Source organism: Lepisosteus oculatus, chromosome 7, assembly GCF_040954835.1.
Source record: "Lepisosteus oculatus isolate fLepOcu1 chromosome 7, fLepOcu1.hap2, whole genome shotgun sequence".
Lineage (NCBI taxonomy): Eukaryota > Metazoa > Chordata > Actinopteri > Semionotiformes > Lepisosteidae > Lepisosteus > Lepisosteus oculatus.
This window is the reverse complement of record NC_090702.1, coordinates 39,520,424-39,537,119: the sequence shown is the minus strand read 5'-3', so window position 1 is coordinate 39,537,119 and position 16,696 is coordinate 39,520,424. Positions and strand designations below refer to the sequence as shown.

General features: G+C 36.8%; 1 protein-coding gene across 1 annotated transcript; it reads right to left on the bottom strand.

Annotated features, from left to right (window-relative positions):
- Nucleotides 1-325: 325 nt before the first annotated feature.
- LOC102690001 (cadherin-related family member 3) lies at nucleotides 326-16,694 on the bottom strand. The gene is made up of 19 exons (XM_006633385.3): nucleotides 16,588-16,694; nucleotides 14,042-14,244; nucleotides 12,527-12,695; nucleotides 11,706-11,791; nucleotides 10,364-10,461; nucleotides 9,936-10,037; nucleotides 9,436-9,581; nucleotides 8,107-8,296; nucleotides 6,573-6,738; nucleotides 5,650-5,752; nucleotides 5,441-5,539; nucleotides 4,940-5,178; nucleotides 4,331-4,499; nucleotides 3,008-3,264; nucleotides 2,299-2,492; nucleotides 1,843-1,856; nucleotides 1,717-1,745; nucleotides 1,567-1,615; nucleotides 326-1,038 (listed from the first exon to the last, which is right to left on the bottom strand). Exons 1-19 carry the CDS (start codon nucleotides 16,649-16,651, stop codon nucleotides 695-697), a joined length of 2,721 nt encoding a protein of 906 aa, XP_006633448.2. The 5' UTR covers nucleotides 16,652-16,694; the 3' UTR covers nucleotides 326-694.
- Nucleotides 16,695-16,696: the final 2 nt, after the last annotated feature.

Below are 16,696 nucleotides of genomic sequence, written 5' to 3'. Positions count from 1 at the left end.
TGGTGAATCACCTTGCTTAAGTGCTTTCATTGGATGAATCACAGTCATGGTATTTGAGGAAAAACTGTCTTTTAAAGGAACTCAGGAGTGAACACATTGATTTCTGCTGTGTCAAAAGTGTTAAGATGTGAGATCTGAAAAAGGTGGTAGACAAAGTGGTGCACAGCCAATGCTTTCCAAAAGTCTCACAGTGTTGCAAACTAATCAAAACTATCACAGAAATTGTCATTTAGTACAACTTACACTGATTTTTAGCATTGAATTGGCACAGATTTGTCAAAACGTCTGTGCAAAGAGTAATTGCTATTAATGTATTTTACCGGCACAGTGGCTAGCAGTGCTGCCTCGTAGCACTGGGTCCGTGGGGTATTATCTGTGTGGAGTTTGTATGTTCTCCCTGTGTTTGTGTGGGTTTCCTCCAGGTGCTCTGGTTTCCTCCTATGGTCCAATATCATACAGATTGGTTAATTAATTTCTGGTCAACTGACGCTGGTGTGTCTGTGTTTGTGTCTGACTGCCGATGGACTGGCGTCCTGTCCATTGTGTACCCTGCCTTGCGCCAACTGCTTGCTGGGATAGGCTTCTGCTCCCCTGCGATGCAGTGAATTGGATGAAGAGGTCCAGAAATGGATGGATGAAATATTTTGGAGATTTCAATACTGAAGAAAAAGGACAAAAAAAAAGCAACAATGTTTTAAACTTCTGAGAGGTCTCCGCTCTCCAGAATGGGCTTCTCCGGGTCTTTCTGTTGAGGCTTCAGTGCTGACTGCCTTCCTGCCGGCCTCTGTGTCAGACGGGAGTGCCAGCCCTTGGGGTCAAGTGGGATCTTGTTCTCAGCTTCCTTCTCATCTGGTTTACTAGCCTCTTGCCCCTTTGCTGTGCTGGCCCTTCCTTTCGGTGTGATGGGGCTGGGAGGCTCAACGGGGATTATAAGTGTGCTGCTTTCTGGCTGTTTGAGCTGAGGCTTTGTGATTATCTGAGTATCCTTCCACCTCCTCGCTCCAGACTTGGTGTTGTATTCATAGACCTTTCCTGTGACTGAACACACCACACAGCAAATGTTATCAGATCAGGCAGGCTCTGAGTATCAGTCTCTAAAGAGGACAGTTATATAATAGGGTTTCATTTTATAAAGCAGCTGTTAGAGACTGTTTTTCTTATTGGCTTATGGATTGTCAATCAAACAGGGAAATAATGGAAAGATAAGAGTAGATAGCACTTCATTTGAAATATTTTTTTATTATAAACTTGTTATTTGACAAAGTATTTATATTGTATATCCCATGAAGGATATGTGTTGAAAGAGCAAATTTATCCTGAAGCATTTACAAAGACCTGCTAAGCTGTCCATTAAAACTTGTCACCCTTGGTTGAATTCTGACAAATTCTGCAACACAGCTTTTAATTAAATGGCTTCCAGAGAATCTCTATACCTGTCGCTTATTTTCCATTCACTCTTGTTTTTCCATCTAAAACCAAGGAAATATGTACAACTTTCTAGCTCTTTCTGAAATAAAAACTGTATATTATTTTTAAAAAGTGGCGGTTGCAAATAAGACTTCTCACCTGGATCGACTGCTTCTCCATCAAAGACTGTGTTTATTTTGGTCATCTCCTAAGTGAGAAAATGATGATAAATATTTTTAGTAAATATTAATCATTGTAAAGTAGCAAACAGCTTGAGAAGTTTTTGCTGTGAAGGTAGAGGAAACTCACCATTACAACTTCTTTCTTGGCGTTATTGCCTGTAAGTTAATAATTCAATCAGTAAGTAAGCATTTTCTTTAACAAAATCACATTGATAATACAGTACATTCAAAAAGTCAATTATCAATTCCATACCTGTTTCTGGGATCCTGTCAAATAAAAAGAGAGATGAAAATTACTCGGGAATACTTTTTTATTGAACAATACTAAAACCTGAACTATCTAGGAACAACTGAAAAAGAATTGATCGACACATTTTGAGATTTGATACAGGTTAAAACATATGTGAGAAACCACAGGGTGTTTCTTAACTTAATATTCGGTAACAATTAAGTGCAATATCCAGAGACACTTAGTAATTGTGGAAGGACCACTACAACTGTTGTTGCCTGAATAAAATGAGAAAGGTACATCAAAGGTGTTATCTTTGTACTGAGGCAAGACAAAAGGGTTTCTTAATACTCTCACTAGAGAGCCACTTTGAGAGGAACACCATTCCTAAGCTGTAAAGCACTATCACAAATGTGGTGGAAGAAAAAAAAGCAATAAAAGATCAGAGATTTTGGGACATAAAAACTTAAAAGCACTCACAGTGATTCCTTGTACTTGTTCACTCTGGGCACGCAACAGCTGCAGTCTTTAGTTGAGAGATACTTTCCCAGTTGATAGAGTAAATATCCCAAAAGCCCAAGCAAGATCATTGAGCCCAGGGCAATAATAAAAGGGACATACCATGCAGTGGATGAATACACATTCTCTTTTTTGGTGATGTATGTAATACTTGGCTGCAAAATAAATTATGATAGGTTATCCTCCACTCACTACTTTAAAATTGCTACAGGAGAATGTTGTTACAAAATGGCAAAGTTCGAGTGAACTATCCTTAGTTATAGACAGAAATGCCCAGATTAGTCTGCAGTTACAAATTCACTTTAATATACAGATATTGACGATTTCATCAATAAACATAATAGATAATTTTAGGAATTACTGTAGAAAAAGTATAATTAAGTATGATTTAGATGGATATCATAATTAAAGTATCTAGATCAGTGGTTCTTAAACTGGGGTGCACATACCCCCTGGGGCTGAGAGACATGCCAGATTTGTTTAGGTTAATCATTGCAAACACTAATGACTTAAATACATTTTTTAATGTGTGCAAGAACACATTTTGAGAACAAAAGGGGTTTCATACTGCAGTAAAGGTTAAGAACCACTGATCTAAATTGAGCCTCAATAATGTCTGTACACAAAAATGTAACACTCTCAACTGAAATTCTAGATATTGTATACTTACTGGGGTGGTAGTTGAAACTGTGGTTAGGGATGGGTTTACAACTTGAATATTTATTATAATTGTGCCAGTCCCAACCAGTCCTTTAGGTTGACGGGCCCCGACTAGTAGGTTATCATCAAAGATTAAAACAGTGAGTTTATAGTTCCAGGTTTTGTCGAGCCCACCACTGTAGTCAAAGGGTTCTTTGAGAATCAGCCTAGTGATGTTTGTTCCAGACGTTGGTGAAAAAACAAAGTGGTTGTTCACATTACTAACACCTGTAAAAGCCATACAAAAATCATGTGAATGAATTTAAAGTATGCTACTAATGGAATTGTTCTGGAAGTTGCTTTTGGTTTTGTAAAAACAAATATTTTCTTTGACACACTTCATTATCAGGTAACAAATCTGTGAAAGATATTGCATAGGTATTTTTCAAAACTGACAGACAACCAATCATGAAAACTGCAGCTGGCCAGCAGAGATCATGCCAGAACTTAATTTTAGAACTTAATACTGTAACGCTTACGGCCGACAGGCACTGTGTAAGAGCCGGCGTACCAGAGCAGGTGACGTCACCGCTCTTCCCTGTGATAGCAGGACCACAGCTACTGGGCTGTAGAGAGATCTCTCTTTAGCTCACGGGGCTGGGTCGCTGCTGAGAGACGCGGGAGTCCCGGGTTTGAGCCCCCGACGGTGGGGGGGCGATCTAATGCAGCAAGGGCGCCCGCCTGAGCCCCGTTGAGTTACAATACTATGTATATGGTTATGAAAGTTATGAAAAGTGGGGGTATTTAACAGAAGTTTGAATTCTAAACGAACACTTCTGCTGTCCCACATATAAATACTGTACACGGCAGCTGCTTCTAATTCTGTTCTTCTATTCTAGCTCCCATCTCTCCATCCAAACTTCACCTTTAAGGCTGCCTCCCTGGTTCATTCCTTGTGAGTGGGGTTGTGTCGGAGCTGATCTTCAGCCACCACCTTAATCGGGTGAGTTAACACCAAACTATTTAGTATGTTATTACTTTATATTCTTATTTGATTGTTATTAGAATTTGACTGAACTACTGATAATACAAGGGGCAAGTAACACAAACCTACTCAAATTCTGTATTAATTTGATTGTTCTGCTACAAGGATGTTAAACTGATAATGGAAAAAGTTTTATTTGAATCACAGCTAAAAACTGAATTCAGTAGTTCCTGCCTCTGCTTCTGATCTAGGTTGTGGCAAATTTTATTTGTCTCTATTAGAACTCAGAGGTGTGGTGCATATAACTTTGAGTGCCTTCGTTATTGATACAAGTTAGCTGTAGGACAAGAATGTAAAAGCAGAAGATACCTTTCATTGCATATCTAAAGGAACTGGGAGGAGAGTCCAGATCTGTGCAGGTTAGGATGAAGTCTCGTAAATTTGTGCCAGGTCGGAGATCACTTGGGATAATTAAAGTAGTACCATTGGGCTGACAGACTGGTGGCTCATCATTTACTTCAATTATGTTTATTATTACCTAAAAGAAAAAGCATAATACAAACTAATTAAAAAGTTTGTTTTTAAAAAAGCATAGCCATCCCTTAAATTCTTTGTACTTATTTAAATTAAAGAAAGGTGCTGCAATTTCATTCACAGTTTACAAAATCTGGCCAAACCATTCTTCTCCAACTAGTAAATATTGTCGAGGGGTCCGTCTTCCACTGATGTCCTATCAATTTTGTCCTTTTCTTAAATAAATAACATTTATATTGAATAACTATATACGGTATATAATATAATTTATAATCCCACCTCAGAAATGTGAAAAATGTATTTATTTATAATTATTTGATATCCGCTGCACTTCAAGGTAAAAGCACAATGAAAACACCAGAGAAGCATGTTTTCATGGTGCTTGTTAAGATGTAAGATGAGATGTAAGAAAGAGGTCTGTTTCCCTTAGGAAGGTGTACATACTGTTGCTGTAGAAGTGAGGGGCTTAATCGGATCTCCATCCACAGCCTCTATGAGCAGGTCATAGCGCTGTTTAACTTCATAGTCCGGACGTACCAAGAGTTTTATTATCCCCTTATTGGGATCTATCCAAAATATGTTGCTCAATCCAAGAGTGCTTCCACCAGCTGCAATTGAGTATGTTATCCCAATGCTGGGAAAATCTTCATCAGTTGCATTTACTACTCCAACTGTTGCAGAAGCTGTAACACATACGTATGTTGCTAAAGAAATGATTTGCACTGTACACACAACTTAATATAAAAATACAATTGCTTTCTTCCATGCATATGTCTTTAAAAACATACTTTTAAACATATTAAAGGTTATGCTTTGGATAATGATAGGTGGTTAACAATATACAAAATGTAAACTGTCTGCTAGCATAATACATTATTTTGGAACAGATGTACATCCCAACCATACATTTATAAAATCAGTATGATTTATTAAAAAATTACTCACGTCCTTCAATTTCAGAAACATTGAAAACGTATAAACCTGGGTGGAAAACAGGAGGATATTCATTCACAGGGGTAGTTGTTACGTAAATGTATGCAGTCCCTAAAGTGGACAAGAACAGAATTAATTCAGATCAGATTCATGAAGAACTGCCATTCTGTCAGGGTATACGAATCATTGTATACAAAGTTAGAAAATGGCAAGTACTGTACCTTTCATCTGAGGATTGCCTAAGTCTTCAGCGACAACAGAAATACTGTACTCATTACCAACGTAGAAATTATTTGGGTCTTCAATGTCTAGACTTCCGGTTAACTGTAAAGAAAATAAATCATATTGTGAAAATGTGATATTAATCAATGATACATCCCAGTGCTCTATCACATACTGTGTTCTTATATTCAGTAGATTAGATTCCAGTTGTAAAAGCCTAGTGTTAAATTCATGCTATGGGAGCTGTCAAACATACATAGTTCTTTCTTAGTGTAATTTTTTGTATCAGGCCTCAGGTCTGTATAATAGCAGTATATTTTGCTCTCTTGGGATGGAATTAGAATAAAAAATTCCTAAATACTAAATACAGCCCAGGAATTAAAAACAGCAAAAAAGGCAGGGAGATAATTTAATGTTTTTATTTAATGATTTAATGATTTAATGTGTTTGTATAGTAGGTAAGGTATAGTCCTTACCAGCTAAGTTATAAACCAGAACCAGTCATAAGGTTCTGCTCTAAAGTTTAAGTTATTCTCCTTTTGCATTGTATTGGGTAAATCTTACAGCTTTACCTATTTACTCCATATTTAGACAGTACAGTTAGCATTTTTTTTTTGGAAAACATCAGAAATTGGTAAACGGGACACTGTATCTTTCACTGTAAACAACACTAAAGCAAAACTCAATTTCCAAATTAGTCCAAATTGTTAAGATCTAGCAACCACTTCAATACTTACATGTATTAGATAACTGCATTTAACAAATAGAATAAGCAGAATTTAGACAGAAACACCTAGCATTGTTGAATCTATACATAATTCATTCAGTGTTAGAGCCTGCATCCTGTTGGTTACACTGTTAAATGAATACAAGGTGTCAATAAGGTACACAAGGGTAAAACTGCTCTTGTTGTCCTGATTACCACAATATTTCCTGGTTCTTTAGTGCTCCAGGCAAACATCCGATTGCAACGCAGGCAAGACAAGTTTGTGAATTTGAACTGGTTGTTGGCAGGGTCCACATCTATATCTGTGCATGTTACAGTGGCAATCAGAGCTCCCTTTACTTCTGTCTCCGGTACTTCCTGCCTAAAAAAGAGAACCATGAGATGTAATACATCCAGTATGTCTCTGAAGTATCCATGGAAACCCTCCAGTCAGCTTTTTGAGTCTACCGCTCTTGTTCTCTTTGTATTTAGGTTTAATACACACTGTTCCTGTCTTTTGTATATAGTCTGAGGGGCATTTAAGGTGTGGTAAATTGTTTTGTATTGTCCTGAATAACTTTGCACAACTCAGCCAGTCTTAAGGGTCATAAACGTTACTTTGATTGCAGTTACAACATGTTATGTACTCACAAAAGAGTTAGCATCTGCTGTGTGCTCATCTTTATAAAACATATATGGTATACATTTTTTATTTTATATATTATATACTGTATATATAATATATAATATATAATATCCTAAATTGAAAATATGACAACCATATAATTCTAACATATAGATGTAGACAAATACAGTGTTTTTCATAGTCTGGAATAAATGATTGGGCTGGTAAAAGCGTATGAGTTTAAATGTATTTTGTATCTGTGTTACAAATTCGTGATTTTTGTGATTAGAAACAAAAAATTAACAATAATGCATAAATGTGTCCTCTGCTTATAACCCCGAGGGGAAACCAGTTTGTGCTTGTGGCCATAGACCACTTTATGCACTGGCTCAACGGGTACAGCCCTGTCAGACCAAGAAGTGGAAATGGTGAGAGATGCTCTGATTGAAGGATTTTTCAGCAGGCTGGGCCTTCCTTGGAGGTCAAGGATATACAGTATCAAACCATGTGTCAGCGCTTTGGAATCTGAAGCTGGAGCCCAAGTGGATGGGGATGTGGACAGTAGTGGAGCAAGTGAGAGAGTCCAGGTATGGAGTGTGCCTGCCAAGACCAAGACCAAGACCAGCTGGTCTGGTAAGGTAACTAGACTGCAGGCCTCCTCTTGTGCCCCCAGCCCAAAGCCCTGTAAAGGGCGAAGGAAAGGCTCTGTCTTAGAAGCAGAGAAGATAGGCAGTCCACCTCCAGGTCTACGAAGCTATCCTTGGGAGTGAGGACTCGTGGGGGGGGTGGGGTTGCTATCTAGTGTTCAATTGCCTCGGTCTCAGACTGTTCCACTTCCCTCTCCACCTTCATCCTGGTTTCTATGTACAAAGGGGTTCCCCCATCTTCCCTTTCCCTTTCGCCACATTGCCTTTATGAGAAGGACTGTGGTCCCTCTCTCGTTCTCACACATCCACTGTAAACTAAACAGCAGTAAAACGCCTGTTGTTGAAATGAAGACTCCTATCTCCAGCCTGCTCACTGCTGCTCATTGATGAATCTAGGGAGCTGGGCCATTCACTGCCCTACTGTAACAGTGTTATCCGTTTATTTTAATTTAGTGGATGTTTTTGACACATACTGTACCTTTGGGCAGCAGGGTTACAATCCGGAGGATTGTCATTGATGTCTGTGATGTTGAAGGTGAGAGTTAGAGAGTTTGTGTGAACTCCTGGGGGGCTGTATCTGGCTGTCACTAGCACCGTTACGAGTGGACTGTCTCGAAGCGGCTGGGCATCGCGGTCCATCCTCATCGCCACGGTAATAACTCCACTGTCTGAAACACAGATCATCACAGAAGGACAAGCACTTTAGTGGAACTCAGATCTAATAGTGATATAATAGTTCAATAGGGTTTCCTCATCAGGGATTGCAGAATAGGTCAAACTTGTATTTTTAGCTTTAGAGTTGCAGTACTGAAATCAATTCACATTGGGATATAAATTGATTTGTTGAGAAAATCCTGGGTGAACAACTTTTCTTCACACTTATTTGAGGATCAGGAGCCAGGTCTGTTAAACTGACCTGCTGGATTGCACCTTACAGTTGCAGGCAAGGTAGGATCTATGTCCAAAACAATAATTTAAGGAAAATAATATTTAGGACATGGGAAATTCAATAAATATTAAGTCTTTTGGCTTCCAGAACCTGAAGCACGTGCTAATTCCCTAGTTTCTACTGTCTATTTCAAAACCTGCCAGGAAGTCTCTTTGATGATTCCATCAGTTGAAAACACAGAAGGAAAATTTGGTTGTCAGTGCCATAAATTTCCTTAAATATGGTAATGAAGTTCTTAAATATGGTAACTAGCCAAAAGACGGTTTCCAAATCAAGACATTTAAAAACAGAGAAGGAATAAATCCAGCAGAAGATTTTCGAAGCAGAATTATTAAATTGTGGCCTCCCTGCTTTTGCTCTTAAATACTGTGGCTAACCCGGTTCTGTGTAAGCAACCTGGGGAATAACAGACTGGAGATGACTGCTGCAGACTCACTGACAGTTTTATTGCTCTTTTCATTACAGTGAGGGATGCTAATCGCAGAGCAGGAAAGAAGCTGGAAGGGCAGAGGGTGAAACAGAGGAGCAAACAACTGCTGGACGCACCAGAGAGGAAAGAGATAGAAAGGGGATTCCTCCTTATTTTTATAAAGAAAGACAGTGGGAAAGGGTGAAGCTTGAGGTTAAAGGGGAGAAGTCACAGGAACAGTCCAGTACCATGGGGAGCAGAAAATAATCATCTGTTTAGAAGAATATCTATAATCCACATAGAGTTCTGAATTATATACACTGCTATCGTGACTCCTAAGGACATCAAAGAATTGAAAAACTAAAACATTACAAATAACACCACAAAGGATTCATGTCGAAATGTACAAAACCCTCATATAGCGTTGTTGGCATTTTTAATGTACTTACATTTGTTAATTGCAAAATACTGAGTGGGACTTAAACTGTAGAGCAGGTATCCAACATAATTAAAGCTATCGGGATCTTCAGCTGTGATATTAGCCACTACTTGTCCAGGAGGCAGCTCCTCGGGAATTGTAAAAAATGTGTTTTTACTGGAACGATAGGAATAAAAATAGTGCATTAGTGTTACATTTTCAACAGCAAAATGGATTTTAAGTTATTTACCAAACTATAACATTTAAAACTATTGAATACTAAGTAAAAAAAACTCCAAAGTACATATAAATTCCAAAGCAAAACCTAGGTTTATCTGCATATCATACATTAACACCACAGTATCTAAATAATTAATGCATTCTACATATTTTTTGGGATGGATATTCTTCCTGAATCCAAGTCGTCAAAAAAAATTCCAATTTACAATAGGAAAAAAGCAAGGATCCTGTTTACATTAATGTGTAAGCAAGCCCTCTTCTTTCAGTGAGAATGTGATGCGAGAAACTCACATTTTAAACTGAGGCTTGGCATCATTAGTGTTCACAATGTATACAATTACTGTCTTCACAACGGTGTGTGTCCCATCAGTCACCGACATACTAAAAGTATAGCTGCAAATCAAGCAAAAAATTATTAACATAAAACATTTATTTGCAGAAAATAATAAAATTCAGATAAACCGAGTCTTCTTCACATATTGAAATTACCTTTCATTTGAAATGAAGGCCTCATCTAATGGCCTGTGTCAAGTTTAAGGGGGTCTGCCTCATACACTTCCTTTAAATTATGGTATGTTTTGGTAGAGATATCATCAAAAGTTGATGTAGACATAACATTCAATAATTGATTGATTACCTTAATCAAACATTTCCCGTTTATTTTGCAAAACAACCATTAATAGCACAATAACATGTGAAAATAACTTTTTCTGCTTTACCTTTTATTCCCAGTCTCATAATCAAATATTTGACTTGAGGCAATAAATCCATTCCCTGGGTTAATGCTGAAGGCAGGGTTTTCTGGTTTAAGTGAAAACTTAAAAAAAAAAAGAGAAAGCAAAAAATACTAGTTTGCTAAGCTTCTTGGCCTTCATGGGTTATCATGAAGAGACTCCCCATAAAATATCACAGTTAACTTCAGTCCTCAGATTATAGATCTCATTGTCACCACAGATAAAACAGTGTGTCCCATAGTGCACCAGCTCAACCCATATTAGTCAGAACAATTGCATGCTTGAGAAAGTGCAGGCCACAGGAGGCCAGTGATCAGACCTACTCTTGTACCTTCAACACCTTAGAGCTCAACCTTCACTTCAACAAGTGCCTTTACTGTTTGAGTCACACAGCTAGCCTAACAAGGGTTGTAATTTCACATGTGGAAAATATAATCACCTTTTTTTTATTAGAATATTTGTTTTCTCCCATTTCTATCAGTTTCAAAAAAATAATTCTTTATTCTGTGCTTTTGAATAGGTAACTTCCCTCTTATAATAACTTTTGGGTGCCCTACCTCACATCTTGCTGACGTATCTCCTCTCTCTTTTTCCTGTACACCAGTGGTTCCCAACCCCGGTCCTGAAGGAACACTGTCTGCTGGCTTTTGTTCCTGGTAAGCTCTAAATCTCCAGTGGTAATTGATTTAATTGATCTGCTCACTCGTTTAGACATTTATTTAATTTATTTTCTTTGGCCTGTCTTGAGTGTCAGAAATACCTAATGTAGGTATTGAAGTTGTCTCCAGCTTCAGCATAAAGAACTTTATACAGCCTCTCCTCAATTTGATTGCTGTTAATTCTGATTAGACAGCTCTGACCAGTTTAATTCATGAGGAACAGCCACAGGTGGGAATGACACTCTAACAGACAACTTACATTTCAGGCAACGCATCTGAATGAGGGACGTTCTGAAACTCAGAAACTGAGAAACTGGTACAGGGCTGATACCAATTACAAATCCCATTTGATCAGTGACCTGAATTCAAGTTTGCAAACATAAAGTAGATATGAAACTGAAATTAATTAGCCTGTTATTAAGATCTCAGCTGGAGAAAAAACTAGAAAACATGGTGATCCTCTGTCCACCATGGATCACCACAGGAAACACTACTATATACAGCTGTAGACTCTCTGGCTGACATTTGGTGCTCTGTACTCTTTCTTTCCTCCGCTCATTCCTTAAATAAAATCTCTCTATATATTTTTACCTATGTTGTAAGAAAGTAAAAATAGGTTTGAAAATGTTAATTCCCTAAAGCTACCAATGCAAACAAAAGCAAATTACCGTGAGTGGTTTGCCTTCAGGATCAACTACATTAGGCTCATATAAAGGTCCAGGTGGTGTACCCTCTGGAATGTAAATTAATAAATCTAAAAATATAAAACATTTATGGTCAATACTGCTTCAAGTTACACTATAGATTAAATATATTGCTAAGAGATTCCTCTAATGCAGGTGCTTTTCATTTTGTGTACATATATTTCCTAGCAACAGAAACTGGGCATGTGACACCTGTGATGACATTTTATTTGACTATACTAATCTGTAATGTAGCCATAGTACAGCACTTTTATCATTCACAAACAATTTCTTCCATGTTTCATTTAAAATGAAATGTTATCAACACAGGCTATTATCGACACAGCTGTTATCAACACAGGGTGAATTGTGGGAGCCACAGCAGTCAGCCCTTGAGGCTCATCAAAATTGCGGATGAGCTTAACTCTTTTCCCATTGGACATGCAAAAGTACATTTGCTCAACATTTCATTGTGTAGAAGAATGCTATACACATTCTCATTTTTCTTTCCTGCGTTGGTATTTTTTCTGAATGATTCAGATTACAGTGGAAATGTTTAGAGCAGAAGCTGAGTTTTGTGATTGCTTAAATAAATAAATTGCTATAAATTTAATTTAAAAATGTGTTTCTGTGTCTTCCGCTTTTCAGTTGTTTAAATAAGCTAATATTTGTGTCTAAGTGTTTATGAAAGCACTCTTCTTTCAAATAATGTTCATTTTTGATATCAGCTTTGGACCTTAGGTAATAGTGAAAGTAACAGAGCAAAATGTATTTTACATCAGTCTTTTTGTTATTTAACTACCAACCTTGGTTATTCAAATTGTCCAGAAAAACAGGGGGTTCATCCACATCTGTGAGGTACACTGTCAGTATTTGCATGTTGCTGTCTCCTGTTGTGTCCACAGCCAGAATTGGCAATTCAAAAACATTGGGTGCTGTTTCAAAATCAAGAATTGGGTTTCCAGTAATCCTCACCTAGAACATAACATGAAACTAAAGCTCTGATTTTAGAGTAAATAAAGAATCCAACATAATTCATAACAATTTTTCAACAAGCAAGAACTACTCTTCATGATTCCTAATTATTATTGTACATTGTTTTTAGATTGCCAGAAAATGTATGTCTTGCTCTTGATTGATGAATTTGTGCTTAGTAGCTATTCTGACCTGACCTGATTGTATTTAGGACCTGGCTGTAAATGAAAGGACAGAGAAATGACACTCTAAATTCATGAAAGATTTGATAAAAGCTCATCATGAAATAAAGCAATTTATGTAGTCATATTTGTGGGTTTTTAAAAAAATGTTTTTTGGAATTATTTTTGTAAGCATGCTAGGCGGTTGCTCACTCTTTTTTATTAGGATGGATTTTGCTAGAGACCAAAACATATATGTTTTTTCTATTTCATAGTAGAGTGGTTGAGTACTAGTGAAAATTGTATGCAACAGATAAAACAGTTTTAACCAAAGGCAATGACATAAAATACAACAACTGCAGTAATATGTCAGCGTTTAGTCTGAAAATAGATTCATTTTACTGAGAAGTTTGATTTAGTAAAGATTTGGTATACCTACAGTAAAAATGAGACTGAACACATAAATAAAAAATTACATAAAAAGTTAATTCCAGTGGCAAATGAGGGCTGTAAGCAGTACCTTGCTCACTCTGGTCTCTTCTCCTGCTTTCCCACCTCTATATTCACTATCTACTTTTCTGTTCCTTGCTGCCACATACTGTATATCACTTGATCGTGGTCACATAAGTTACTGGTCATCTTCTGGGAATTTGTCTGATAGTTTGACACATACAGTACCTACACAAACCAGTCACCTACACTATCTTTGCTTCCATCAGGTCAAGAGTTTTGCTTAACATTAGATACGTCTTAATAATAATAAATCCAAATCCAAAGAGTTAAGTATAAATGTGGACCTAATTGATCCACCACTGCTTCCACCTGGTTGATGCACAGCTGACAGAATAGTTGGTTTCATATTCATAGTGTTATATGCTCTTAGTGGCTTATACATGTAAAATTAGCAAATAATGAAACATTCACAATAAAACATCTGACCTGAATTACATGCAGTACATAAGAACTTATGTATCTAATGATACTTCTCAGAACCATTAGAACAGAATTGCCAGCAATTAAATAATGAAATAATCACCAACAATGAAATAATTAGTCTTTAATTGTTAGTTATACCTTAAGGAAACATGTCCATCCTAGACTGGAGCTAGGCTAAAACATAGATATATTCAAATGCCAGTAACTAATCCTATCTACAGTACAAAATTAATGTATGTCCTAACTTACCTCACCACTGTTGAGTCCAGTCATTGAGACTTGAAAAGCCTTAGTCAGAGGATTTGAGTTCCGTATTGTGGGATATTTAGGTGCGATACTGGCTCCTCCAGAAATTGTCATTTGGAACTGGGCCACCACAGTACCAGAATTACTGTTTTCTGCCACGTTTGCTGTGCTTGGTAAACCAGCAAATGAAATAGTTCCACGTACACCTTTACAATAGAAACAAACAGAATTTTGTTGTAACTTGTTTTTGTAATTATTAATTGAGTCTCTGATTCTTCTGTTTTTTGTTTTAAAGGCATTTTTTATTTTCTGAACAGGTTGCACTGTATTTTTTAGTTTTCTTCATCATCCTGAATCTCACTATAAAAGCCCATTTTTGGTGTCTCGATCTATAAGTTCCTCTGTGTGTTGTATTTCTGAGGTACAGTAGTGAGAATGTATAAATTAGTCCTGGTGAATGCTAATGCAACAAAGGAAATTAATTGTGGTTGACCCTGTGAGGCAATTCATAAAATGTTAGAAGTTATTTGTTATATTGTTGGGTTACAATAACAAGGCCCACCAGAAGCTCTCATTGGGCAAAGTACAGAGATGAGAATCCCTGCTTCCTTTCTCTTTGGGATCAGGAAACAAAACAGGAATGGAGCAAAACTGAAAATAGCCAATCATAGGGACAGGGTGGGACCATAGAACCTGGCGAAAAACCCTGTGAACACAGGGAGAACATGTAGATTCTTCTAACACATGCACCTGGGCAATTCAATCCAGGAGTCCGATACTGAGAGGCAACAGTGAAAGCACTGTAGCCAGTGCCTCTCACACACATACAAGAAATAATTACAGCTGTAAAAATTCATAACATCCCTGGTTTGCATGCTTTAGCACTGCAAGCTGCTTCCACCAAAAAGCCATGCTCAGAGAAGAGCTCTGTCATTCTGACTAAATGTTGGGAAATCATTCAACAGATGGTGACCAGGCTAAAGCATACTGTAAATACAGGTATTCAGACACATCCTCCAAAATCATAATGAGGTCATTTTTAAAGAAAGAAACATCCTGTCTAAATTTGTATGGTAGATTCTAATAAGGATACTGTTATATTATATAATATGGATTGCTGTAATATTTTCCCCCTTTGTGCTTATAGCCATTCGCTTTTCAGTGGAATGCCAATACGCATATTGCAATGGTTATATAAATAACTAAGTCTGTACGTTTTCTATGGAACACATAATGTCTTCTGAAAAAGCTGTTCTGAAGTCATTTTCATTTGTTTTCTCAGTAAATACACTTAAATCTACCTTCATTTTAAACATACACTTAGTATCTTATAGTACTGCTGTTCACAACAAAACTGTGGCTGCCTGTATTGACCCATACTACAGGACACTGAAATGTTTAATTTGTTGTTTGCAAAAGGTTTTCTTTTAATGTTTCAATAAAATTCTCAACAGAAAAATAGGACCTTACAGATCTACAGAAACAAAGCCTGTAAATAATAGTAAGACTCTCAGTAAAAAGAATGAGCCGACAGTATAGACAACCATGATGGCTGTGAGACTCATATGACATGCTTGTATAACAGAACTTTGGAATTTGTGTGGTTCTCTAATTGTGGGATGTTTGAGAGAAATAAAATCAGCTGAATTTTGGAGAAGTGTGAATAGTTAGAAGCTGCAGTCAAAATAAAAATTAATACTTTCTCATACTGCCTTTATTACACCTCTGGATGTATGTATGGACAACATCAAACATCTTCTTAAGATATGGAGCTTGGCTGAAAACTATTCTATATACACAGTATATATGTATTTTTTATTTAATACATATATAAAATAATAAAAATAACTATTTCACACTTAACTGATCTTTTAGACCTCTGAAACAACAACTATAAAGAAACAAAGATAGTTATTCTATATGTTTTCAAACATTATTGCTTCCTAAATTCAAATTCTCAATTTAAAATAGTGGTGTAATAACAAAACTACAGAGGCTGAGAAGATGTAATATCCGTGAAATGTTAATGATATGACCTGACCTGAATTACATGCAATACATAAGAACTTATGTGTCTAATGATACTTCTCAGAACCATTAGAACAGAATTGCCAACAATTAAATAATGACATAATCGCCAACAATGAAATAATTAGTCTTTAATTGTTAGTTATACCTTAAGGAAACATGTCCATCCTAGACTGGAGCTAGGCTAAAACATGGCTATATTCAAACGCCAGTAACTAATCCTGTCTACAGCACAAAATTAATGTATGTCCTAACTTCAAATTCTCCATTTTCAATAGTGGTGTAATAACAAAACTACCGAGGCTGAGAAGATGTAATATACGTGAAATGTTAATGATATACGGTACGACAACATGGTGATTATGTATGTGTAAAATATTTAACATGTGAAATATCTTGTGTCAATGGCAAGCCCAGTTCTCATCAATTAGGGTGAAAATAAGTCATATGAAATCTGTTGTATTATTTTTAAGTAGAAACTAAAAAAGAACATCATAAAAGCCATTTTTAAATGGACTTACCTTGCATTGCCTCAAAAACCAAGAGTAGGTATATGAAAACTCTTAGGCTGGTCTTGTGGTCCATTTGCTTATTTCCTTCTTGCTGTTCTATCAATCATTCCTAACACAC